The sequence below is a fragment of the Theropithecus gelada genome, chromosome 8 (genome assembly GCF_003255815.1).
Source record: "Theropithecus gelada isolate Dixy chromosome 8, Tgel_1.0, whole genome shotgun sequence".
NCBI classification, from domain to species: Eukaryota; Metazoa; Chordata; class Mammalia; order Primates; family Cercopithecidae; genus Theropithecus; species Theropithecus gelada.
Window position 1 is genome coordinate 109,522,624 of NC_037676.1, and position 27,433 is coordinate 109,550,056.

A 27,433-nucleotide genomic window follows, 5' to 3' on the forward strand; every position below is an offset into this window, starting at 1 on the left:
ATGTAGCATACCAAACCTCTGCATATAGAAGGTTCACTTTTTAAAAATTTGACTGTCATGCTTACTTGCCACTGAAAAGAACATCTTTCATAACTGTCTTTTTTTTTTTTTTTTTTTTTAACCTTCCTAAAACACTGTTCACTGCTGTTTTTCACACTAAGTCTATGTTTTTCTTTTGGTCTCTTTTTTTGAATCTGTCCCTTAAAAACTTCAAATTTTTCTGTCTTTGATTTTACACTATCATCTCATACAATGCACTCATAACTCTATATGTAAATGCTCTCAAATTGTACACAAATGTGTGCCCGTATCCTTGCATTTTGGGGTTGGGGTAAGTGGAAAGGAAAAAATAGCATAGTTTGCATCAGGTTTCCTGATGGATCTGTGACCCCCACGTGAATAAGAGCCATTGCTTTATATGCACTTTCTATGATTTTACCTCTTATCTCCTCTGAGAACACATAATTGTTCTCCTTCTAGAATCCGATTTATCTGCCTGCCCGACTCTGTCCCACAGGCAACTCAGTCAAAATGTCCCAAACTAAAACTCACTATTTTTTCCCTGCCAACCTATTTCTTCTCCCATGTTGCTGGTTTTAAAGAATGTGATGAATGCACCCTCAGTTGTTTAACCTAGAAATGTGCAATTGGTATTAGATTCGACTTCTAGGAAGTCATTATTTCTTGCTGATTCTAATTTTTCTATTTTTAAAAATTTCTTCTACTTACTTTTCCATTTACCCCTGCTTAATATGGACCTTATTATTTCTTTCCTAGAAATGACTTTGAAATTCTGACAAAAATCATCAACGCTACCTTCCCTGTCCAACATGGTGCAGTGTGTAATGTACAGTATTCAGAACAAGACTCTGGGATCAAATCTCAGCTTGCTCACTTGCTAGCAGTACAATATTTAAGCATTATTCACCTCTCTGTACTTAGCTTATCTTTCATATAGAGTTGGTAATAGCACCTATCATACAGTGTTGTTACCAGAATTAAATAAACTAATATATGCAAAGGTCTCAGAAGACTGGCTTGTGTTAAGTATTTGCTGATATTATAATAATGGCAACAGCATCCATCTGGTCCCCTGCTCCAGGCGTCTCCACTTTCCAGTATGTTTTTCCTACATTGTCACTGGGGAAATTTTTTCTAAAATGCAAATATCACCATTATCCTTATATATTGACAATGACCACTCATTGATTTTAGAGAAAAAATGTGGCCTTTTTTGTCTCCGTCAGTTCCTCTCTCTAAACTCATTTTAAGACTTAGGCTACAGCCCGCTCCCATGACTTCTGGAAAATATACATGCTGCTTGTACTCTCTGGTGTGTCCTTCACTTTCTTCAGTTTTTAGACGTAACTATCATCTCCCCATTAGAACAAGCTTGCTTATGTTTTAATCCTAGATCAACGATTTCCAGCTTTGTAACTCTGGGCAAATTCTCAAATTCTCTGTGGAGGTTATAAAATGATGCTAGACATGGTAACTCCCTCATGTTGCTGTTGTAAGGGCTAACACATGTAAAGCCTAAGCAAACTAGAATCATAATAAGGATTCAGTAAAATCCCCAAGAAAACTCTAGTGATGCTGGATTCTGCACTTATCCTTCTGTTCCTGCCATGATTTTAATATTTCTCTGTGAGTTTTGCTGGGGTCCAGGTACCAAAGGCTCACTTCTAGCAAAGAATTCTGAAAAATAATTGTTTACTTGTTTCTCTCCTATCAAACCCTAGGTTCCTTAAAGCCACAGGATGAGTTTTTCCTAGTGGTCTGAGCAATACTTGGAACATTATAGAAAGTTACCAAATATTTGCTAAATAAAAATGAATAAATATCATTTCCCCAGAACAGAACAGTTGCTGCAGAACTGTTTTGAATGAATGGATAAATTTATGAACCACATCTTGCTACAGCAGAAATGAGCTTCAAGCTGATTTGGGCAGTGTGAGACAATCAGACTGTGTAAGTTTATAATACAGTCTAAATACTATTTAAAAAATTTTTATTTTCTTTTTTCCTTTATTTCTTTTTTAACAGACTTTGTCAGTAAATTCTCAATTATATAATATATTTGCCCCATGTACGTTCCACATGTGATATTTTAATCACCACTGTATATAGATAACCAGTGAATTTTTTTTGAGATAGAGTCTCACTCTGTTGCCCAGGCTGGAGTGCAATGGCGTGATCTCAGCTTGCTGCAACCTTTGTCTCCTGGGTTCAAGCAATTCTCCTACCTCAGCCTCCTGAGTAGCTGGGATTACAGGCATGTGCCACCATGCCTGGCTAATTTCTGTATTTTTAGTAGAGATGGGGTTTCACTATATTGGCCAAGCTGGTCTTGAACTTCTGACCTCAAGTGATCCACCCTCCTTGGCCTCCCAAAGTACTAGGATTACAGGCATGAACCACCGCGCCTGGCCAACTAGTGATTTTTTAATAGTCACAGTAACTGATTATTCTCCCCTGAAAGATTCAAAACCTTGTTTGTATGCCATTATTAGTGTAAACTATTTAATTCCAGCAACTATTTAATTTTGGTAATTTCGAATTGCCAAAAACATGAAGCAGTCGGCTGAGTTTTGACATTGTGATAACATTGAGGGCAATATTTCTTTAGTGGATAATGTTTCTAAGAATAAATGTGGCCCAATGTTTGCAGATGAAGGTTAGACAAAAATAAATGTGTTACTCAGAAGCTTTACAAAATGGATGCAATTCAGTTTGAATTGACTATTTGCCTAAGACACCACTATTGTCTATTAGGAACAAGAAGAGGAAAATTTGCAGAATTATTTCAGAGAATGTGTTTATTAGTTGTTCTTACTTAAAAGTATCTCACAACATCAGATGTGTTAGTAGAAAAAGTGCTGTGAAACTAAACGAAAGTACTCTCTTAATGCAAAGACAGATTTACTGTTTCTGGATCAAACAAATGTTTGGAAAAAAAGTACATTTCTAGCCAACACTTCCTAGGAATTCTTTGTCATATAACTTTAATGCATTATAGGCACTTTAGAAGGCATTAAAATAAAGATAACTACTATTATTTTAATATTCACTATGAGTTAACACAGAAGCTATGTGTTTTATACTACCCTTTTTAAATTTTTCAACATTTAAAAAATTAATTAATTCATTTACTTGTTTATGTATGTATTTATTCTAGGCCCTCTATTTCTTTTTTAAATTTAAATTTTATTTTTGTTGACAAATAATAACTGTATATGTTTATGGAGTAAAACGTGATGTTTTGGTACATGTATACACTGCAGAATGATCAAGCTAATTAACATATCCATTACCTCACATACTTGTCATTTCTTTGTGGTGAGAACATTTACAATCCACTTTTTTGGCAATTTTGAACTACATAATTGACAAATAAAATTTGCATATATTTATGGTGCACTACACACCCACCGGGTAAATATTATGATCCCATTTTAGAGATCAGAAAATGGAGGTCAAAAAAGCTGCCTGGATGGCTGTCGACACTCAAACACTCCGGGGAATTGTATTTAAACATTTTCTGCAAAAGAAGTTTTGCTTATAAAGCACATAATGAATGTACTTAACGGAATCTTGTCCATTGAAGGAGAAAGAAGAAACTAAAGTTTAATGAATCAACTGTGTCTTCAGCAATGTGACCTTTGCTTGTATATTGAGCATCAAATGTAATTCTTTCCCTATTGGGGTGAAATAGACAGAATTCTCCTGACTTTATACATGATGAGACAGCTTCATAAAGGTTAAACTAGTTGCCAGTGACAGGGGAAGCTCATTAACTTTTTTTATCTTGCCTTGCAGTATTATATTCAGGCTGTCTCTACAAATTAGTCGGTCAGATTGAAACCAGAAGACCTTTAGGGTGAATTAAAATGGTTGGCTTTTTGGATGATGACACAGCTCGTGTTTTTGAAGATCTTGTAGAACATCTATATTTGAGTTTTAAAATATACATTTTAGAATATTTGATGCATTTATTGTGGTATACTTATTTTAAAATATTTGCATATATATAAATTTATAAGTAAAATATTTACATATAATCCTTCAATAAATAATAAATTTATATGATATATAAATTTTGGTCATAAAACAAAGAAAGGCTTTACCCATGTGTTTTAGAATTTGAATAAAAGTTCATTTTAATAACTGATATGTAATCTAGTATTATGCTATTAGCCATTTAAAATTTTAAATTCACCATAGCCAAACACTATGGCTCCAGTGAAAATAAAGATATGCAGACAATGAAAATCTTCATAAAAATCTTATGAGAGCCACTTTCCATTTTTGTGTCTCTTATGATTTCTAAAATAACGAAATATTTAGTTAGAATACTTCACAGTAAGATTAAAAAAAAAGAGATTAACAAGAAGCAAATAAAATCTATGATCATGACAGCTCAGAACCCATTGGAAAATTAGGCAATTCCCTTAAATTAAGATGGCAAATCCTGTAGTTAAATCAGGATTCATCTTAGAGTGTTGTCATTAAAAAGAAAAGATATCTAGAGGCCTGGAATATTTAGACCAATTCAGTTTCTATGATTATTATTTCTATTTTTTTGATATACTACATCATAGAATAGACACTGTTACTTTTTTCACTTCCTGAATGGCTATTAAGGGTCTATCCTCATTTTTAAAAAAAAAATGTTTCTTAAATTGAACAGATGTTTGCTTCCCTGATATTGCACCCAAAGTTCAAACCCAGCCAGAATATTTACTTTTAAAGTCACACCCTCTTCCTCTAAAAGCTTAAAGACGCATTTATTAGGCAAATACTCAGAAAAGAAGTTAAATTATGATAAGTACGCAGACATATGAGCTCTGTGAGAATCACTAGGGCTTGACATCTCTAAAATCATGAAATAAAAGCCACTATTCCACTCCATGTGCTTTAAGTCTCAGGATGATAAGAAAAATGTGTTTTCAATCTTTCCCAAAATGTATTCAGTTCAATATGAGAATAGATATATCTCGTATTAATACTTAATTTTTAAATACTCATGAGCTCTATTAAAATTCTCTGGCAAAATACTACCATGCTTTCCTTCCAGTGGACTCTAACTCAAGATTTTGGCAGGGTCTGACTGATTAGCAGGCTTTTCCCTTCCCAATCACATTACTGAGCACACCCAAATGGAGCTCCGGGAACTCACTGTTTAAAAAAATTTTGCTTTACAAAGTATATTAAAGGCTTGTTTAGACTATCTAAAGGAGATATAACTCAAGGTAATGAAGTGTAATAGAGAAATGTGAAATGTCTTTAAAACAAAATCACTTAATATGGAGTTATCTTCCCTATTCATAGCTATACACGAAAGTATGAAATTGAACAAATTTGTCACATAGCTCAAATCCACTTTTAAATAAAGGAACCTCCCCATGTGTATGTTGCATATGCTCACTGAACCACTTCATGAATGGTCACATAAGCCACAGCTTAATAACAACAACTTTCAGATATAAGTGGTATTCTCTTTCACTCATCACCATTTACAATTCCATCTTCATTCAGAGAAAGGCTGATTAGAGAAATACAGAAGATGACTTCAAGTTCCAAACTTTGAAGAGCTCTACTGAGGCTCACTAAAGGTTCTGCTGGAAGGAAACAGGTGCAAGCGGAGGCATTCATTCGATAATTGTTAGGTGGATGGATGGATAGACAGATGTATGCCTTCTAAAGAATGACAGACTTGTAGATGTTCCCAAAGGTTAAATGGCTTCAGACATTCTAGTGGTATCAAAAATTTGTATCTCCACTGTCACAATGACACCCCAGAATTAATGTATCCTGCACAGGACTAAGCACAAGTGATCTTAATAAATAATTTTGATAACAATAATCCTGCCTCACTCATAATACTTGTTACAAATAGTCTGTCTGATTTTCTCTGCAACCCACAATTTCCTACCCCATTCCCTTTAAAAGGAAATAATAAATATTAGCTTAAAAATGGAAATCCTCCTGAAACTCTCCCAGCACGATGAACTAATTTTTAACATTGGCTCATCTCTGTCCTATACATAGTTAAGTGTCTAACACCATAATACCAATTATTTATTCACGACAGTATCACAGATTTTATCTAAGGTTAAAAAGACAAAGAAAGAAGAAATTAGAGCACTCTTTCAGAAAGACATTGTGGATTCACAAATTTCAGCTTATGAATCATTCTCTAGGTAGCAATGTGAGAAAATTATCAACATAAATTCATAAATGATTCTAACCGTAAAGTTCTTCTGCTGCTTTTTATACAGCAATCAATGCACTGTAGAAAGCTATACTGAGTATTTACTTGCTCAAAGGAAATAAAATATTAACAATACCAGAGTGAGGAAGACATTCTTACCACCTTCTTTAGTGCAAAGGTTGACAAGGTTGTGGACTGTGTCCATCAGCTCCAGTTGCTGCTTCTGAAGGACACTATTGTTGGTGGTAGCTCTGTTTAATTGCTTTTCCAGCTCCTGGATTATATATGTTTGACGAGTAACCAAGCCTTGAAGGTTTTCTTTCTCTTCTTTTAAGGTGTCCAACTCTTCCTTGTGTTTTCCTTCCATTTCTAAGATTTTATGTTCTAATAAACTACAAGGAAGTGAAAATAAAACTTAGTTTTGAAAAAATGTTATACAAAAAAAGCCTTATAATTCAACTGGTTCCTGAATTTATTTAAGATGAAAAATTTTAATCAGGTGTTTCACTGTAAAAATATTTTTTTAGTGAGAGACTTAAGAATATATATTCTTTAGAATAGGAGTTATATATATATAACATGTCAAATAAAAAATTATTAAACCAGATATTGTCAGAGTAATGTTAGATTTTAACTGTGATTTAGTTTCTTGGTTTCCTTGGGTATATCTTATATCCAAGGTAGCTAACTTACACCCGAAGAGCTATACTCTAAAGAAGTTATAGTATAATTTCACTAAGGAAATGGGCCTAAGAGGAAACAGAATAGTTCAGGAAAAAAATAAACAACATGTAGAAACTACTTTTTATTCACTTTGCTATATTCATTTGGGGTTTTCAAAACATTAACATTGTTTAAATTTCACAATAGTTCTATGGGATCAAGAATAGTATATTGACAATCTGAAAAATCGGAAATAAAGGGAAAAATATGAATCAGAAACACAAAGATTTATGTACAATGACATTAAGACAAAAATAACTCTTATTTTGAAACTGTTGAAAATAATATTTTTAATCATTTTCAGGATATTAGAAAATGCTCAAAATATAATGTTAGGTGAAAAAAGAAAAAACAGCAATATACATTCTCAATCACACACACATACAAAAAGAAAACTATATTGACACAGAAACCACAGGAGCCAAAAGTAATCCATCTAAAGTCACAATGAATTCTTGTGATTTTTGATAACTTGTCCTGTATCATAACCACTAGCTTCCTTTATTTCTCTGCTCAAGCTTCAGGATGAGGCTTAATGACACTACAGGTCCCCACGTTACTGTATAAATGGTAACAAAAGGAAGACTCCATTGGGCTGATGGTACGGTCTTCAGAAAGGAGTTGGGATGCTTTGCTCAGTGTGTTGCAATCTTTAACTGAGGCCCTTCCTTCTCCCTGAGCTCTTTACAGGATATTCCCCTGGTATACTGCACATTAAAGATGATAGAGAAAGCAGAAGCATTCTTGGAGCCTAGCAACTGAATGGAATAAAAAGCATTAACATTTTATGGAGTGTCTAATATACTAGTATTCCTCAGGGAAAAGGCTTACTCAGTTTTCTCAGCTCTGTTTTCAGAAGGTTCAACCCGTCCTTAGTTTACAAGGTGTTATTAAAATGCCACATACCAGAATGGGCACTTAATTTACCTTGGAGAAATACAGCACTGAATCATTCCTTTCAAAAAGGGGACACTAGGGAGTGTTTTAGATTCAATAGCTAAATTATAAAATGGAGCATGTTCGAAGAGCCAAATCTTCCAACACCAGGTACTGGGGAACAAATTGTAACATCTGATTGTCCTTTACACAGATTAAGAAGTGTGGGCCCAAGGGTTAAATGGCATAAAAGACTGTGAGGGAATGGAGAGAAGTCCATGTGGCAGAAGCTGTGCCATCCTGGCAGATGTCAGAAACCTTGTGGATGGGGTGAATATGGCAGAGCATGTTAGATAGTGATGATGATGTCAATCATACTAGTCATGATACCTCTCATTTATGACACGGTTGCTGTGTGTCAGGTACTGTTTTTTGTTTTTTTGTTTTTGAGATGGAGTCTTGCTCTGTCGTCCAGGCTGGAGTGCAGTGGCGTGATCTCCACTCACTGCAAATTCCACCTCCCGGGTTCACGCCATTCTCCTGCCTCAGCTTCCAGAGTAGCTGGGACTACAGGCACCCACCACCACGCCTGGCTGATTCTTTGTATTTTTAGTAGCGACAGGATTTCGCCGTGTTAGCCAGTATAGTCTCGATCTCCTGACCTCGTGATCCGCCCAAAGTGCTGGGATTACAGGCGTGAGCCACCGCACCCGGCCGGTGTCAGGTACTGTTTTAAGTAGTTGTTATGAGTTCAATTATGGCCTGCCCATGTTTGCCCCCAAACAACAACAACAACAAAATTGTGTTGAAGTCCCAACCTCCAGGAACTAAAGAATGTGGACTTATTTAGAAACAGAGTCGTTGCAAATGTAATTAGTTAAGATGAGGTCATCCTGGAGGAGGATGAGCTTCTAATCCACTATGGTTGGTATCCTTATAAAAAGGGAAAATGTTGAGAGACAGATCAGATGTGCGCAGAGGGGAAAGGTTGTGTAAAGATTGGAGTAATGCTGCCTCAAGCCAAGGAACTACTGGCAGGTGGGAGAGGGGCCTGGAACGGGAGCCTTCCCTAGCGCCTTCAGAGGGAGCCTAGCTCTGCAGGCACCTTGATCCTTGATCTGGGACTTTCAGTCTTCAGAATATTCAGAGAATATATTTCCATTGTTTAAAAGAAGAGGAAGAAGAAAAAGAAGTGTGGCCAGAACTACTCCTGGGCATTCCAAATCTTTGCCAACAAACTTGTACTCCAAGAATATGGCAGGAAAGCTGCCTGTGAAGTCAAGACCAAAAAAAATACCTGGAGGCTTCTAAGACTGTACTAATTTATAATACCTTTAGTAGTGTGCACAGATTCACACAGGAAAGTTTCTCATTGGGACCCATTAGCAGAAACTGTGTGACTTCTGCAGCAGAAGAAAAGTCCCATTTCTTTTTTGAATTGCTTTCATTCTACCGACACCAAGAAAGGAGCCTGCCTTGTACTGATCATAAAGTAAACCCAATTTAGATAGAGTTTGAGTACAGTAATATAGGGAAGCTGTGATGATCACTTATTTTTTTTTGAATTCTTTTGGAACTGAAAAACTTAGGCAAGGAAAGCAGCTGAAGATGAAAAACAGTATCTGTAAGGGGTAGGTATGAATCATCTTCTTTTACCATATATTTTTTCTTTGCTACTAACTTTTTGTTGGAGAAGTTCGTGGTAAAACACAAACAACAAAAAACTTCTCCATTGTCTTTATTGGTTAAAAGTTTCATCCCAGCTACTGGTTAAGTGATTAGTGTACTTGCTGTAGGCGTCAAAGGAGATCTTCTCTGTGCCCAATTAATTTTTGGCCTTCAGAACTGAGAATTAACCACAACCAGTGTCTTAGCTCATTCTCTGTTTACTTTTTATTTACTTTTCTTGCTACTCCTGGGGTAATGATCAGAGGCAAGATGCCCATAATTTAGAGTTGCTAACTTATAAGAAAATTGTCTTTTAAATTCATAGGCATTATAGTCTACTAGTGAGAAAACTTAGCATTACCTATTAAACTGACAAGCATGTATATATCAAAATTTGAAAGTTATAGTCACATAATACTGGATAAAATTTCTGAATTGCCATTTTGTCCTTGAAATAAGATGAGCACTGGCCTTTCAGTTTTCCTAATCAGTAGGTAACATTTTTGTTTGGAAAATATCATGTTATAGTTATAGTTTGTATTTATTAGTTGCTAAGTGCCAATAATTCTGTAAAATATAAAATGACACTATTCCTACTGTAAGGTTTATTTTTAGAGAATAAAAACCTCAAATGAAAATGCAGAAGCTATAAGAAACTTCTGCTTCAAACATAATACTTTTTAAAAAAAATTTTGCATCGGTGTTTTTCTACTGTTTATTTTTGATGTATTCCTTGTTCAAGAGGACATATGCGCAGAGATGGCTACTATCTGAGATGCCAGTAAGGGAGGTGGGCTTGTTTCATTTGTTTTGTTTTTCAGGATCATTTGGAAAGAGCTGAGGATGGAAAGTTGATCAGAGAAATCCTGGTACCAAAGGAAACAATTCTGAACCCTGGCTTATGGAAAAGATCTGCTTTTCTGAGTAAAAGGAATAGATAATATGTATAATACATAATATAACATACATTAGCATGTTAGACAGAACATTAATTTTCATAATTCATCAAACAACCTTTAATGCTCCCTTACTAGAAGGTATCAGAAGATACCAATTTAGTTTGGCATCTTAGAATAGACAGTACATGCAACGTGAAAAAGAGACTGTCCATGAAACTAAGAAGCCTAATCTACATCACAGACATTCCAAAGGATTTGGAAACCCAAGTAATATGCATAACAACTACAAGCAAATTGGAAACATATTACTTTGTTTCTCTAATGGCTGGTCTTACCAGTTAATTATCTCTTCTCCTCATTTTCTCATCACATTTCTTCACTCGGAGTGCCCTTAATAACATTTGTACTTCAGTAATTATCTACTAACTTTATTTATTAGGGACATTTTTCATATTAATGACAACTTTTTAGACTTCTTCAGGCAAGAGTGATCTCTTCTTGACCCTTCCATTTCTTTTGACTACATTCATCCCTTTTTTCATCTTCTCTTCATATTTGGCTTCCAAAAGACTGCTCTCTTCTCTTTGATTCCTCCCATCTATTGGCTAGTATCTACTTTGGAAGTCAGCCCTTCCTTGCCATTACTTCCAAAATGGTTTCAATGCAAACCTCACTTGCCAGAAAACTCTATATACCATCTCTACTTATTATCTTATTCTTGTAATACACCATTGTAGTTATGTTACATTTTAAAACCTTTACCTCCTTTGATTCTTAAAGCAATATAGTAACATAGACTGAGCAGATGTTACACACCCTCATGAATAGGTACGAATCAAATGTTTTCTTCAAAATCATGCAGATATTAAGTGCCAGAATCAGGATAAAAAGCCATGTCTTCTAAGTTGTTAGACTGGAAATCTACTCAAGACATCCCACTGCTGTCTCAATGAACATCCTATAGTCTCATCTCTTTAACTTAATACACTGTAATCTCTTCCTATTTCTTTTATTCATCATGTTATACCAGGAACCAAGGCACTACCTTCACATCTCTTTGGTATTTGCTGCTTTCTATTTAGTTATTCTGGGAGCTTATCTTTCACAATATTTGAACCTGTTTATCTTTCCCACATATAAAAACAGAATTACTTTGTCAAGCCAATTTTTAACATCTGGACTAGAATTTTCTTAAATACTACCCTGTCTTAACACCTCTTCCATTACAGTTATTTGTTAATTTTAATTTTATTTTTAATATGCTACTCGTATTTCATTTTGTACCCTGAAGCCTATCATTGATTCTTCATTATTTTCCTTATCCAGGTCCATTGGGAGGGACTACTTCAGCCAGGATGGAGATCTTTATATAGAGAGGTTGATCTGAAGGACAACATTGCAGCCCCAGTGTCCTAAAGTTAGGTAGTCAAAGTAGTCAGATTTTCCCTAATGACAGTCTCAGCTGCATGTTTAGCTTAGGTTTGCATTTTAAACACAAAACCTGGATGGTAACTGAACACCAGTGCACTGTTGCCTAGAGCATATTCAGTATATTTTTTCAAGCAAAATAAGAATTTCATTATTAAGATTTAGGGAAGCCTATATTAAACAAAGTTTTTATTAGGATGCATCTTTTAGGATTAGGGTTCCATGGAACAACGCTTTATGAAACCATGCACCTAAATTTATGCAAATTGAGCTAGAAATCCAAGGAGAGAGTTTCTCACAGAGGTCTCAGGACTTCCTGTTTCCCATCTTTCTGGAAACACTTTGAGAAGAGACATGCATAGAATTCTGGCACTTAGCTTCTATTTGAGGCAGAGGTGAACTTTAATGAATAAAATAAACAAAATAATCTGTGCCCTGAACTTTAGTAAAAGGTTCTAAATGAGTGTACACCAAGTCCTATTTGAAGTTTTTGGTAGACTGCCCCATACCCCTATTTTACACTGCCTTCTCCAACATCTTATTGGAAATATTTCAAATCATTGAACATATCTTGAAACTTTCACAGAAAAGGATATCCCTTTCAAATTGTTTCCCACAATAGAGTTCTTAACATAGCAGCCAATGAATTCACAGGGGTGACAGTTGCCTAAGCTCTATGAGTGTAAATATAGCTCTTCAAACAAGGAGGAAGATGTTGAAAATATAGAAACCTCATTTTTATCTGTCTGAACCTACTTACAGATGTTTCAATATTTTCCACTATTTTCAATATGTATAGTGTCAACATGTGTTGCAAATATGGGTTTGTAAAGAGTGATTTTTCTCCCCATTTAAATACACACAGATTTAGTTCAGGTTAAATTTATACTTTACATGTCTAATTGGAACACAATATGTTTTCTCTCAATGTTTGAAATCATATTTGTTTGGAAATTCAAATTTGGAGCAGAAGCATATACTATAAGTAAATATTAACAAATCAATGTAAAGTTTGGGGTGAAGAAGAATAAGCTAAATGTGTTATAGAAACCAGCATCTAAGAAGAAAAAAGATTGATACATTTCATAACACAGAGATGTAATTCTTCCATTAAAAACTAAGTTGAACAATAAACAATAAACTAGAGAAACTTTTGTAACATATATTACAAAGTTTTACTATCCATTAAAGAGCTCATATGAGTTAACTTAAAAAAGGATAAACAATATAATAGAAAAAATGTTAAACATACATAAATAGGCAAGTATGTAGTCATAGAAAAAGAAATCTAGTCACAGAATAAATGCAAATGGTTAATACACATAAAAACATGCACAACTTAACTTCTCAAGGAGCCTAGATTAATTAGATGGCTAGCAAAGTTTTGGGAAATTAGAAAGCCCCAGCACTCTTAGGGAGAAGGTAAAATTTGAAGATTACTTGTGAATATCTATATAAAATTTAAATCATCACCTCAACAATTATAGTCTCGATAAATTATATATTTATTAACATAATACTTATAATAGGTTATAAATTATAGTGGATCTATAAAAATAGATTGCTACTCATTCTTGAAAATAAATGAGGTATATCTGTATATGGTTATATGCATAATATACATACAACAAATTATTATAAAATAAACAGTAGAAAAAACCCAACGCTAAAATAATCTATACATATACGCACATGTCATATAAACAAGTACGTGTGTATGTGTGCAATTACGTATAAGTGTATGTCTGTGTAAACACACACATAAATAGGCACACTCTATATACACACATATGTTAGTATGTTTATAGAAAACATCTGGAAGAGTAAGCACTGAACTTAATCTCTTAATGATGATTCTCTGCTAGCAGGTGGTATGGTGTAGGGGTGTGGAATTAGGGGAAATTTGACTTACAACTGTATATGCATGTATATAATTTAACATACATGTACATACATCATGTTTGTCTTACTTGTTTTTATTTATCACAGAAATGGAGGAAACAGTCATAAGTCTAGAATGGCCTGTGCAAATGCTATCTAGAAATTTTAAAGGTGGGCTGAATTAGTGAACCTCAGAGTATACAATAGTAACATTGAGTGCCATGCAATGGGCTTTTGGCAATGCAGAATAGTGGTGTAAACACAATCTCTATTTTATTCATGTTAAAAACAATAAATGGAATAACAATACTTAATGTGAACAATATGATTTGTCTTTTCCACTAAAAGTATTTTTATTAGGGGTGTGTGTGTGTGAGTCTTTGTGTGTGTGAGTTTCTGTGTGCGTATGGATAAATGGCATTTGTTGGGTTAGAGCTATTGGGACATTTCCCAGTTCCTTATTCATTTAACATTCAAAATGCATTTAATACTAAATAGGCTTATGTGTAGCAAATTGTGCCCAGGAGCAGGAAGACAATGAAAATAAAACACATTCTCTGTGTCCTAGAAGGTCACAGCCGAATAATATGGATATAGATAAATAAACATGCACACACACAAACATACATATATTATAATGTGATCAGCTAAGTGAAATTATGGGGAGAAAACAGGTACAGTGCTATCACATAGGTTGTAATGAGCAAATCTATCTGGTAGAGCCAGAGATGGATTGTTAGAGAAGCTGACACATGCAATGAGTTTCCAAGGATAAAGAGAAATTTGTGAGTTGAATAAGGAATGTCAGGCAAACATCAGATATGTCTGAAATAACATCATGTGTTCAGTGCCGTACTAACAACTAACATGATTAAACACTGCTGCTCATGTCAGGCACTGTTCTCAGAGATTTATACACATTAACTCAACCTTCACATTAACTTCATACAGTACAATTATTGTCATTGTTATGTTACAAATCAGGAAACCAAAACACACAGAATCTATGTAAGCTGCACAAAGTCACACAAATAATATGTGACTGAGTCGATTATCCCAGGAATCAAGGAAAAGTGAAACCAGGCAGTCTGGCCTCAGAGCTCAAGCTCTTAACTATTAGGATGTATCCTCTAAAAAATAAGATTATTGGAAGTAAGTTGCAAAGGTAAGATTGTAATGATCATGGACTGTATCCTGTGCTAAAGAACTTGAACTTTCTTCTATCAGTTATAGAGAATCGTCATGTTGTTGAGAGAGAAAAATAGTCTGGCTTGCATTTTAGAAAGAAGACTTTGGCACAGCTTCTGGATAAGGACTAGAGTGGCACATAGCTTAAAACACAGAGGTCATTGCAATGGCCTAGACAAGAATTCATGGCAGCTTAACCTGTGACATAGTCAGTGGGAATGGAAAGGATGGGATGGATCAGAAAAATATTTAGAAGATGCAATTGATAGCATCAACAGTGAGTGGTGAGTTGTGGGGGATTAGGGAAAGAGAAGAATTAAGATGATCCTTAGATTTCCAATTTGATCAGAATTGTATTTCATGCCAAGATACTATGGTTATTGTAATTTAAAAAAAGGAAAATGTTATATGCTATTAAATATTATTTTAAAAATTAACAGGGGAAAAAAGGTAACATTCTAGTCTGTAGGTGTTCTATTTACAAGAAAAAGACTAGAATAATATAAATTCAAAAAGTCACCTTTTTTATCCTTGTTATAAACAACTAACATAATTCAGCCTAGCTTAATGTTAGAAGTTAGCAAGTTACTTTAGCATTTTGTAAATAACTTATCAAATGAAAGATAGCTTTAATTTAAAAGACTATGATTTCACTTTTCATTTGTTTAGGCTTATTAAATATCAAACATCAATACTGTATTTTATTACAATAATTAGTAAGGCATAATTTGGTATCTTGAAGTTGCACATGCTTCAATCACTTAAAATTAATTAACTTAATAACTTCCCATAACTCCAGCTAGAAGATAGATGAGCATGTCAAATAAGTTCAGTGAATTCCCAAGGTAAAATAAATAGTTTATATCTTCTGCTCTAATATTAGAAGGACTAAATAATGAGCTATATAGTGACAGGCCAAAAACAACTGGTCTACCCCTTTCTTCAAATGAATATTTGTTTGTTTTAAGAGAATAACTTGACAACTACATCAATCATACTTGAGTCCTCATCATGTTGCAAAAATATTTTTATAATAATTAAGGCAGAGAATCATCATGAACTTGAACCCTAATTTTGCCACATCCTTAGCTGTTTGGTCATAAGCAACTTACTTGATTTCTGTGAGTCTCAGGGCTTTTTTTATGTGTAAAATAGAAATAATAATACACACTTTGCAGGATTGGTTGGAGGATTGGAAATAGTAAGTTAAAGCATCTGGCACAGAAGTTTGCTTGTAGTAGTAGCTAGGTGGCAGCTAGTATTGCTCAAACTATGTAGGAATGGCCATCGTATGTCTCGTTTCAGTTCACTCTGAATGGTCTTACTGAAGACTTCCTTAATCTTCCCTCTGCATATTCAGCACAATCAAGAAAGCCCATGTACTCCCTCTTTGTATACATGGAGTGTTGATTTCCCTTCCTGTATACCCTGGTGAGGCAGAAGGGCTCCTTCTGTAATATTCTTTTGCCTGACTGTGTTTCCACCTTGTAAAATGTTGGGGTTAAGTCACAGATGGGCAGGTGCTGGGAAAACTGGCCACTGACCAAACCTTTTGACTAACAGACCCAGTCTCATATTTGGTTCAACTGAAAGAAACTGCATTAGGTCATCATAACCTGTACACCTCTTTTCCACTGTTTTAGAAAGCAGTAGGAAACATACTGGAGGAAACTAGTGAAAGTTTACATTTTGTGTCCTACTTTGTGCTCATATCACTCCCTTTGTGGGGAAGGTAAAATATTAATGTTTTGCATTTACTTAGGTTCTTGGTTATGTAATTCCAATTATATGGGTGAGTTACAGATTCCTTACTCCCAAGAATTATTTCTTTGAGGTAAGAAACAAACCAGGTTTTAAGATTCGGGTAGCATCCAACAAAAGAAAAACATATTGCCTAAAGAGAACAAACTGGAAGCTTTTTAGAATGACTCCCTCTGGACTGTTGGGAAAACAAACAGCAGAGCAAATGTTGCTAATCCTGTTTCTGCTTTGTGCTTCTGGCCATGTAGGGGATAGAGAAGTCAATCTAATGAGGCCAAAAATCCGTTTCCAATCCTACAAGTGATACATTTAATTTGTCAGGATGTAAATCAGCAGGACCTCTCAGCATGTTTGTGTAGTATAATCCTAACCATAAAATATTCCTCCTCATTTTGCCAAAGTTGTGGTGGACCTTCCTAAGGGCCAGCTCACTGACTTGGCGGCTGAAGCCCCATCTTACTCAAAGCTGGTAAGTCCCACACCCAGACACAACCCCTGACATTCCTTGGGGAGGAAGAAAAGCTTAATTTAGATAATCCCCCCTGCAAAGTGTATTAGCTGATCCAAACCAGACCTGACCAACTAAAGGCATGCTGTTGCTGCATTTCAGAGATGTCTTAATGTAGAAATAGCTTCTTGATGCATTTGGAGGATTAAGATTCATATAAGGAATAACTAGCGATAATCGATAAACTATTTTTTTTTAAAGATAAACAGCTTCATGCTTGACTTTGAACCTCTCTCCACTTAAATAGGAGGAGCACATTTCTTTGTTGCAACAGAAATTGCCTGGCAGAGCTCCTCTAATTCCATTTCACATATGAAAATACACAATAACAATAAACAGAATAGGGAAAATATGCTATGTATCACAAATGGGTATTTTTTATTTGTATAAAGAAAAACACTTATCTTTTTTTTAAGTTGTTTGTGGAAGACTATGTCTAATTTAAGAACAAATATTCTGCCAACACTCCATCACACACATTAGGCCCTTAGACAAGAAGATAGACAGATAACTATAGAGATACAGCAATACCAGGAGGTATAGCAATTGATAGAAAAATACCCCAGAACCACATGTAAGATGATGCCATACTTGAGGGTTCCACTGTCAAAAAAGAAAGAGATGTGGAATGCGAGTATAAGATGCATGCAAGTTTTTGTCTGTATGAGCACAGAACTGAATTTCCAATTAAAACCTACATCTCTGAATTTGTAGTAAAAAACCTGTATTACTAGAGAAAGAAATAGCTATAATCCTGAAAAAGTTAACATCAGCAATAAATGATGTGATTTACAGATGTAAGAAAACCTGAGTTTTCTGTTGAAATTAGAATTTAATGAGGGGGGAACAGTTCATCAGCAGAAGGCACAAATATGTTTGGGATCAGAAGTCAGATTCCTTTGAGATACTGAAGTGCATGGAGAAGCCCCTTCTACCTGACCCAGAGTGGAGCTCTTTTGAGAACTTGCACCCTAACTCACTTTTAATGATAGAGCAGAGAGAGCAACTTTTAAGCAGTTTGCCTTTAAAATATAATATTTCATAGTGAAAATTCTATAGTAGGAAATGATACCAGATGCTGCATAAAAACCATGATGGGAAGACAAGAAAATCTGAAATGGTCCAGAATTAAGGTAGAAAGGATACATTTTTAAGAAAGAGAGAAAGAGAAGGGAAACGAAAGAAGGAAGGAAGGAAGGAAGGAAGAAAGGAAGGAAGGAAGGAAGGAAGGAAGGAAGGAAGGAAGGAAGGAAGGAAGGAAGGAAGGAAGGAAGGAAGGAGAAATGTGAGAAGGAGGGAAGGAAAGAGAAAGAGACAGAGTACCTGAGTACAAGTGGTGCATAAAGATGGCATTTGTTTTTGCAGTTAGGGAGGAGACTTTTCAGGCCTCCCAGTTTATATTACGGTATCACAACAGCTCAAGGGTCAGATACAGACAAAGACATAATATGCAAATCAGTAGGGAAGAACTAAAGAACGTAAATTCATGCGGGCAACTCTTTCAGAAATAAATCAGGTGGTAACATAACTACTGAGAGATAGATTCAAATGACCTTAGGTTATACTAGTAAAATGAAATACACAGTTACTAAGAATATTAGAGAATATTTTATTAATGTAAAATGGTATCTATCTCCAAAGAAGTCGGACTTCCAGACTGTGTGTAAGGCATGACAGAACTTTTTGTGAAAATAATAGTTATATATAACATGAAGCAAAATAGCCAGCTCTTTCTGTATGATAAAGCTGTGGTTTTTAATTTTCCTGTGTGTTTTTTTTTGTCCTTATCCTATAATAAATGTGCTATTTGTATAATTATAAAAGCAAACAACAACTCAGAAAAATAAGGGGAAATTGTCATTGTTTTACTTATCCATGATTCCTGGACAAAGTGTTCACAAATAGCATTTTGAAATATGACTGTAAATGTGGTTCACTTTTGGTGACAAAATTAAACCATAAAGGGGTGGTCCTAGATTAAGGGATGGTTAAAGTATACTTGTTACATACATGTATAAGTCTGGTTACTGTGAAATTGCAGGGTAATAAATGGTATATTTCAACAGGATTGTTAACTCTAGAACATTTAATCATGCAATCAGGGCCAAGTCCTGTCAGGTTTCTTTGTAGTTATACAGTTAACCCCATGTCACAGTGCAAGGATAAATAAACGTAACACTTAGAAATACAAGTCATGCAGCATGAGTGATCCCTTTCAGATTCTAAACCAACAGCCAGGTTTATATTTTTCATGCAGAAGTTTAATTGTAATTGTTGACATTATGCTCTATTTTTAGCATGAAGTTGGGAAATTCTTTTAGTTTGTAGATAGTATGAAGAGGCCATGTGTTATAATGGAAATATGAGGACTAGCAGCAAAGACACCTAAATTACATTCCAATTTCTGCCACTAGCAAGCTGTATGACCCTGGACAAGTCACTCCCTTCCACTGGGTCTCTGTTCCCTCACTTGTAAAGAACAGAACTAGCAGTCCTCTTAGGTGCCTTCCTGGTGTGGAATATAAAGGGAACTCTAGTGCCACCAATTCAATGGCATTTAACCAGTTTCTATCAATACAGTGGCCTTTACCTCAATATTATGCATAGGAACTGAACCTTCGTCAAGTTATCCAGATACCCAGAAGAAATTTCAATTTAATGCAAGAAACTTGTCCTAAGGAAGTCAATGTTTTGAATTGTTCATCATCAATGTTAATGACTTCAAAATAATAGTCTTTCACTATCCCAGCTCTCAAGATGTCTAAGTTCCAATTCAATCAACTGAAATGATTCATAATTTATAAAACAAGATGGTGTGATAACATCTATAAAGTTAAACAAAGACATTTACTATGTCCAAGGTAAATAGCTATAAATGAAAACTAAAAACCCAAACCCTTGATCAGCTTTATAGGTAAATTATTTTCTAGAAAAAATATACATTTTCCTTCTCTGTAGTGCTATATTTCTGAATTCAGCAACTCTGTAGCTTTGTAAAAGCCTAAGAATTGGGGGGTTGAGCAGGAATTTAAGAGGCTCTATTCTCTGTTGTTACAAGTTTTGATTATGCTGAAAATGTCAATATTTTGTCACTGAATTTAGTCATAGAATCAAATTTTTGTAGATATGGTGAGATTTGAACTACTAACCATTAGAGAAATTAATGTTAAAAGTTATAAAAAGCAAATATTTCAGGAGTATCAGCAACAGTATTATTACTGACATACTAGCTGTATTTACCTTAAGCTCTCCTTTCTTTCTATATTAATATTAATTTGGCTCTATATTTCATTTTTAAACCACCTCAACCGTATTTGTTTAAGAGTTGGCAGAGAGGTGAAGGATATAAATAAGTACACACAGAAACATTTTTGGAATAAAGCAATCCTCACCTGTTTTTTTCATGAATCTTCAAGATTTCATTTGTCTGTTGAAGAAGTTGCTTCTCTAGCTTGTAGGTTGATAATGAATTCTCCAGCAGCTGTATCTCAAGTCGAGAAGTTTGATTTAGTACCTTAAGATAAAAGATGAAAATATTTCAAACTTCAATCACAAATCAATGAACTTTTTAAAGTTTTATTTTGTCTTTAAATAATATTTCTTCAAGAATAATTAAACAAATGGTTTACATTCTACCAACTAATGTTTTACATGCCTTTCAGATATTATTTTGGCTTGAGATTGAAATCGCAATTTAGGACATTTGTGTCCTAAAACCCTAGGATATTCTCCTGTGCTAGTTGCTTCATATAGCTTATCTCCAATATCTGTAAGTGCAAGGTTGGTATTAAGTACAAGGTCTTAGTTGTTGTGGATAATTAAGAGTAACTAATAGGCATGTAAAAGATACCTGTCTTGATGCATCACCTGACAAAAAACTATTAGAAATGTGCAAAAATCTCTTGACATAGTTTAGAAAAACTCATTATCACACATTTACAGAATGCCTATCACACTAGGTCATGCTAGCCCTTCTGGATATCATGACCACCTGTTGAAGGAGAAATTGTTATCATCACTTTACAAATGAGAAACCTGAGCTTCAGAGAGAAGCCCAAGTTCACACAGGAGACAAGGAAAGAGTGGGGTTTCAAACCCAGGTAGTTTTATTCTGATTCTGCTACTCTGCAAAGAAAATTAAGGACAGGGTGAGTCAAACCATTCTGAGGAAACGAAATGACCCAGAACCCAGATTGTATGAGAGACAGATTGTTCTCATCCTTTCAACTTCACTACTACTACTCTGGTGGTCCTCTAGAAACTGTGAAGGCTTAATTCATCTTGAATCACAATGACCCATGTGTCTAGCTGGGCCTTCTTATGACATAAGTCTGTGAGCTGTGCACCCAAACCTATCATTCTCCAAGCAAAGAATGCACACTCCAGTCCTAGCAGATGCCTTCAAACTGTGTCAATGCCCTGTTCCTGACTGTGTCTTGTCCCTCTCTCTCTTTCCACCTTAAAGGAGGTATAAAAGGAAATAAAGAAGATAAATTAATTTAAAAAGCTCCTCACATTATTTGAAACATTTTTAAACTACCACATCTTTCCTAAAACTACTTATTTAAAAGGACCTGGAAATACTTCTGCCAGGTCAATATCAATGTAAATTTCTTCTACAAACGATACCATTACAGCCGTCCTCCTCTGTAGCATCTCTAAACCTAGGATTATATCAGATGCACACAGAAAGTCTGTTCAACATATACCAACAGGGCTGGGTGTGGTGGCTTATGCCTGTACTTCCAACACTTTGGGAGGCTGTAGCAGGTGTAGCAGGTGGCTTGCTTGAGCTCAGGAGTTCAAGACCAGCCTGGGCAACATGGCAAAACCCCATCTCTACAAAAACATACAAAAATTAACTGGGCATGGTGGTGCGTGCCTGTAGTCCCAGCTACTTGGGAGACTGAGGCAGGAGGATCACTTGAACCTGGCAGGCAGAGTTTGCAATGAGCCATAATTATGCCACTCTACTATAGCCTGGGTGACAGAGTGAAACCCTATCTCAAAATAAAATATAAAATAAAATATAAAATAAAATAAAAAGGAAAATACACCTATAGGCCCTGGGCTTGACTTGGGCTATGGAAGTTTACAGGAGCAGGGGATATATCTGAAGGGAGCAAGGCAGGAACTAGCCTGAGGTGAGAGAGGCAAATGCCTCAGTTGCAAAACTTAAAGGGGTGCCAGAAATCTCAGTAGTCAAGATAAGTAATATTTTAATGTAACATTTTTAAAATTTTACAATTAATGCAAGAAAATGACATTTAACAGAATATCAATTTAAAATAAAGACAGCATCTGATTCTGCACATGCCTGATTTGGTCTGAGGTGGTCTCTAGCCCTGCAACGGGTGGAACAGGAGGGCGAGGAGGGGATGGGGCAGAGAATGGTGAGATGGAGCATTTATACTCTAAAAAAGTTTAAACTGCTATGACTCATGTATACAGTCATTAGTAAGGATCTGAAAGCCAGTCTAAAATGTATTGCTACTAATTATATCATGTTTGTGAAGGGTTTCAGTGTTTTAAAAAACATTCTTTTCTATTCTGTATTATTTCATTTCAAAACAAACAGAATTTGAAGGTAGAGTTGAGAGTAGCTCAGAGGGGATACATGGTAGAGAATATAAATTTTGGAGATACACAAGATACAACTTTCAACTATTAAACATATTATTGTCCAAGTATGATTTTATTTTTTATTGAACGACAATTTATAAAATAATGAAATAGGGAATGAAACACTTGTATGTTTTGGTGACATTTAGAACAGTGCTTGGCACAGAGACAACACTCAGTATTTGTTTATGGATACTCAATATTTGTTTATGAGGTACATTATCTCACTAAATCAAGCATATCATATGTAGTTAAATAAAATCGATTTTCTTTCTTATTCACCATACTCTCTGATCACACTTCCTGACATTCTCAGACACCAAAATTTTTAATTTCCAGAAGGCAGTAAGTATTCTCCTCCATGTCCATTGAGAACAAAATGGAACCATTCATAATTGAAAATGAAGCTGCCCGTATCTCAGTCTGGAGACCACTACAGTTCCCAGTTTGTCTTCCTGCTCCTACTTGCCCCCGCTCAAGTCCATTTTTCACACAGTAACCAGAGGGATCTTTTTGAACACATACAACAGATCATGCAATCTCCTTTGCAACATGCTAATGGCTTCCTTTTGCAATTAGAATGAATTCCAAAGTCCTCAGCCTGGCCTGAAAAGACCCATGTGATCAGAACCCCGTTCACTTCTTGTTTATCATGCTCTAGCCACATAGTCTTCTTTCTGCCACCTTGGTCAAGTTCATTCCAATCTTGGAAGCTTTGCACTTGCAGTTTCCTCTGCTTGGCATGCCCACCGCTTCCCAGATGCATGGCTGATTTCTTCTCATCATCTTAGTCTCTTTCTGGCCACCTTCTTTATAGTAATACCTTCCTCACCCTTCATCACATCATCTTATTTAATTTTCTTTACAGAATCATCACTGTTGAAAACTATCACATCTGTTCACTCATTTGCTGTCTTTCTGCCCCTCCTAGGATGTCAGTTTCACAGAGGCAGGAAGGCTCATCTGGACTCCCCTAAGCCTCCAGACCCCTCTGGGGTCCAGCAAACTGCAGTGCTCATAGCTGAGTTAGATGACATTCTGGGCAATGGACAGTGAGCTGTCTTTCAGGCTTGGGTCATGGTCACAGAAAGGGTAACAGGGCCTACAGGAATATCAAGTTAGACTTCAGTGATGACAGTCTAAATCTAGAGCAGCATCTGAATATGGGAAAAGGAAGGGGTACAATATCAGAAGTCCAGGCTAAATGCCAATCTAAAGATCAGGGCAGTTTAGAGTACAAATACCAATCCCTCCTCTTGTTTCCCCATCACCTTGACCATATTGCTGCTTTATTTCAACTCTCTCCACTGACGTATTAAACTAGGTCTGAAGTGGGCAGCCAAGAGAATTGCATAGCAAACTATGATAAATTGACCACTTTCTTGCCATGCGTCTATGGAATTTGCTGCTTAGCAATAATCGAAGTGTTCCATTAAAATGACAAAAGACATTTCCTTCTTAGCCTAAACACATTCCAAAAACACATCTTTGGGGGAAAAAAGGAAAATTTTTAAATAAAGAAGAAGAAAGAAAAGGAGTAAAGCATATGTGAAACATGCCCCTCAAGGAACAATTTCAAAGATTAAATTTTCCAAAATATACCTAAGAGTAAGAGAGACATAAAACCTGAAATTGAGGATTTATGGGCCACAGAATTTTAGTTCCTTCTTTAACAAAAAAAGAGTAAACATTTAAAAATAAAAAGTATTAGTTTCCCAGAGAAAGTGAGCCGGAAAATTTCACCCAGCTCTCTTTAATACTTTCAAGAGTGCTTCTGATACTTTAAATTAATATTAATGCTAAAAGTCAGAGACTGAGGTAGAAAGAAAAATCGGTTTTTTTAGAGACAGTGTCTCACTCTGTTGCCCAGGCTGGAGTGCAGTGGCATGACCACACTCACTGTAGCCTCTTGGGTTCTGGTGAGGTGTGCCCAGCAATTTTTTACATATATGTTTTTTTGTAAAGACAGGGCTCTGCCATGTTGCCCAGGCTGGTCTTGAACTCCTGGGTTCAAGCAATCTGCCCACCTCAGCCTCCTAACATGCTGGGATTATAGGCATGAGCCAGTGTACCTGGCCAAAAATCTCTTTCAATGACTCATTAGCTTTGAAATAGGCCCTGTTTTCGGAGTTATGTTTCCTTTTGCTTTAGTTATTTTTTTTCCAAAGAAAAATCCGTAACATAAAGTATGATGCCTTGGCAATTAATTCTAACAGAAGAATGAAGGTTGATACATGCAGAAGGAATGATAGAGTTAGAAAATCAGCATTTTGCAAAATGATTGAAGTAATTTACTTGGTTAATAATGGGCAATGTGATAAAGTATTACCCTACAGGTTATCTGTTAATGTCCTAGGGAAAAGTGAACTATTGAGATGCGGTGATATGGAGGTTATGACCCCAACCAAGTTAAAGAACAGCATGACTAAGGGAGTAGCAATCTGGCGTGTGTGTCTCCTGAAGAGATGCAATAGGAAGTGACCAGTAATTCCACAGAACACCCCTGCCACAATATTCCATTCAATCTGAACAAGTCTTTAGACTCAACTTCCAGTTTAGAGAAACCATAGGGGATTGAAGGGTAAATTAAAGGTCATAATGAAGAAATATTCAGACAAATGCAGAACATGAGATGATTTACAAAACAACCCAGTTTCTTAAGAATGTCAATATCAGGCAAAAAAAAAAGGGGAAGACTGCTTCAAATTTAAATGGACTCTTAAATCTTGAAAAACAAAACTGCTATAAAAGTTTTAGTGGAAAGATGAGAAAATATGAATGTAGAAATTAGATAATCTTAGGGAATTATTGTTCATCTTAGTTGTGATGTAATGTATAATTAATATTATATAGCTATTACATAATATTCTCTATATTATATATAAATATATTTTATTTATAATAGTAATACCCTCATTATATATGTATATATTTATAATATAATAATATAACCCTACATTATCTTTATAATATAATAACCACCTCATTTGGTTACAGAATTTGATAGAGAGAGTACTTACATTACAGACACAGAATTGTGGGTAGAAATAAATCTCCCAATACAGCTAACGCTCAGTAGAGTCAGAATGCAACCGGATAGTCTATCTCCAGAGTCTGGGTTGTTACCCACAGGCTTATCATGCAGCTGTAAATAAGCAGCTTCCCTCTGGTTAGTGACACCCTCTAGTCCCTAACAACTGCTACCAAAATGCTTTCTTTCAAGTAACCATGAGGTCCTCTGCTTGTTGCGGCTGATGGCATCCAACTCTCTCTCCCTGCCCCTGCCCCAAATTAGCACCACGAGTAAGGAAGGTGTCCAAATTTCTTATGCTTCCCAGAGTATGGAAAAGAAAAATAAACAAAAAACCCCAAAAAACAAAAAACCATTCACTCAATGTTCTTAGTTGGGTCAGACATCTTCGCAGTAGACTGCTTCTGTTCAAAGTCCTCTTCTGATCCATCAGCTATTTGTGGGTGCCTATTACCATCAACACACAAGCCTCAGCATATTGTCCTCAGGCTTGGCAACATTGGGCTGAAACCTGCAGAGATTAAGGGACTAAAACTTAGTTTTATTCACAAGTATTTATTGAGAGCCTATGCACCAGTCCTGTTCTAAATCCTGTCCATAGAGCAGTGAACAAGAACAAAACAAAACAAAAAAAACCCGCTTCTTAGGAATTTACATCCTAGTGCAGGAGTTGGTCAGATTTTTCTGTAAAGGCCAAGATAGTAAACATCTTAGGCTTGGTGGGCCAAATAGTCTCTGGTATAACAATTTAGCTGTGCCATTTTAGTGAAATAGCAGCCACAGACAACATATAAATATATGAGTGCAGCTGTGTCCAATAAAACTTTATCTACAAAATAAGATGGCTGGTCAAATTTGACCTGTGGGCCACAGGCTGCTGAGCCCCCTCCTAGTGGCTTATCAAACGCTTTTCCTAAACCTTGTAAGAAAATTAATTACAAGATATTTTGCTTAAATGACCCACTAAAAAATTTGTTTCATCATTTCCATTAAACCAAAATTAAAAGTGTATTCAACTGTTTCTCATCAAGACAAAGAGATATAGCAGCTCAACTTTGAGAGCTGCCCTTTGAGAGTGGATATAAGAAGAAATCTGCTTATGCCTAAAGATTCGTGCTCATTGAGCAAACTGTTTCTGAACTGCCTAATACACACACACACACACACACACACACACACACACACACACACACAAGTATATGTATATTTAAAGGTAGGTTCTTGCTCTGTCAACCATGCTGGAGTGCAGTGGTGTGATCATAGCTCACTGCAACTTTGAACTTCCTAGGCTCAAGGGATCCTCCAGCCTTAGCCCCCTGAGTAACTAGGCTACAGGCATGCATTACTATGCCTGTCTTTTTTTTTTTTTTTTTTAGAGATAGGATCTTGCTATGTTGCCCAGGTTGCTGTCAAACTCCTGGGCTCAAATCATTTTTCCATCTGTCTGTCCCCTACAGTGCTGGGATTTTAGGTGTGGGCCTCCATACCTGGCTTGCCTTATATTTCTAATGAGTGCTATTGAGGTACAAACAGCACATGTGATCATTTGTGATGTCTGAAAGGATGATTAAATGGGATTAAACATGCAGGAAATATATTAGGGGAAATGCCCATGAGGAAAAATTGGGAGGAAG

The 27,433-nt window shown here is 35.7% G+C and overlaps 1 protein-coding gene across 3 annotated transcripts in view; it reads right to left on the reverse strand.

The window, feature by feature from the left end:
- ANGPT1 (angiopoietin 1) overlaps positions 1–27,433 on the reverse strand; it is a 249,369-nt gene that overhangs the window by 65,307 nt on the left and 156,629 nt on the right. For 2 of the 3 annotated variants that reach the window (XM_025395173.1, XM_025395174.1), the window contains 2 exons: positions 20,539–20,660; positions 6,374–6,606 (listed from right to left, as the gene is read on the reverse strand). In XM_025395173.1, the coding sequence (XP_025250958.1) occupies positions 6,374–6,606; positions 20,539–20,660 (355 nt within the window). The remainder of the gene's footprint in view (positions 1–6,373; positions 6,607–20,538; positions 20,661–27,433) is intronic. The other variant, XM_025395176.1, reaches the window with a different exon arrangement.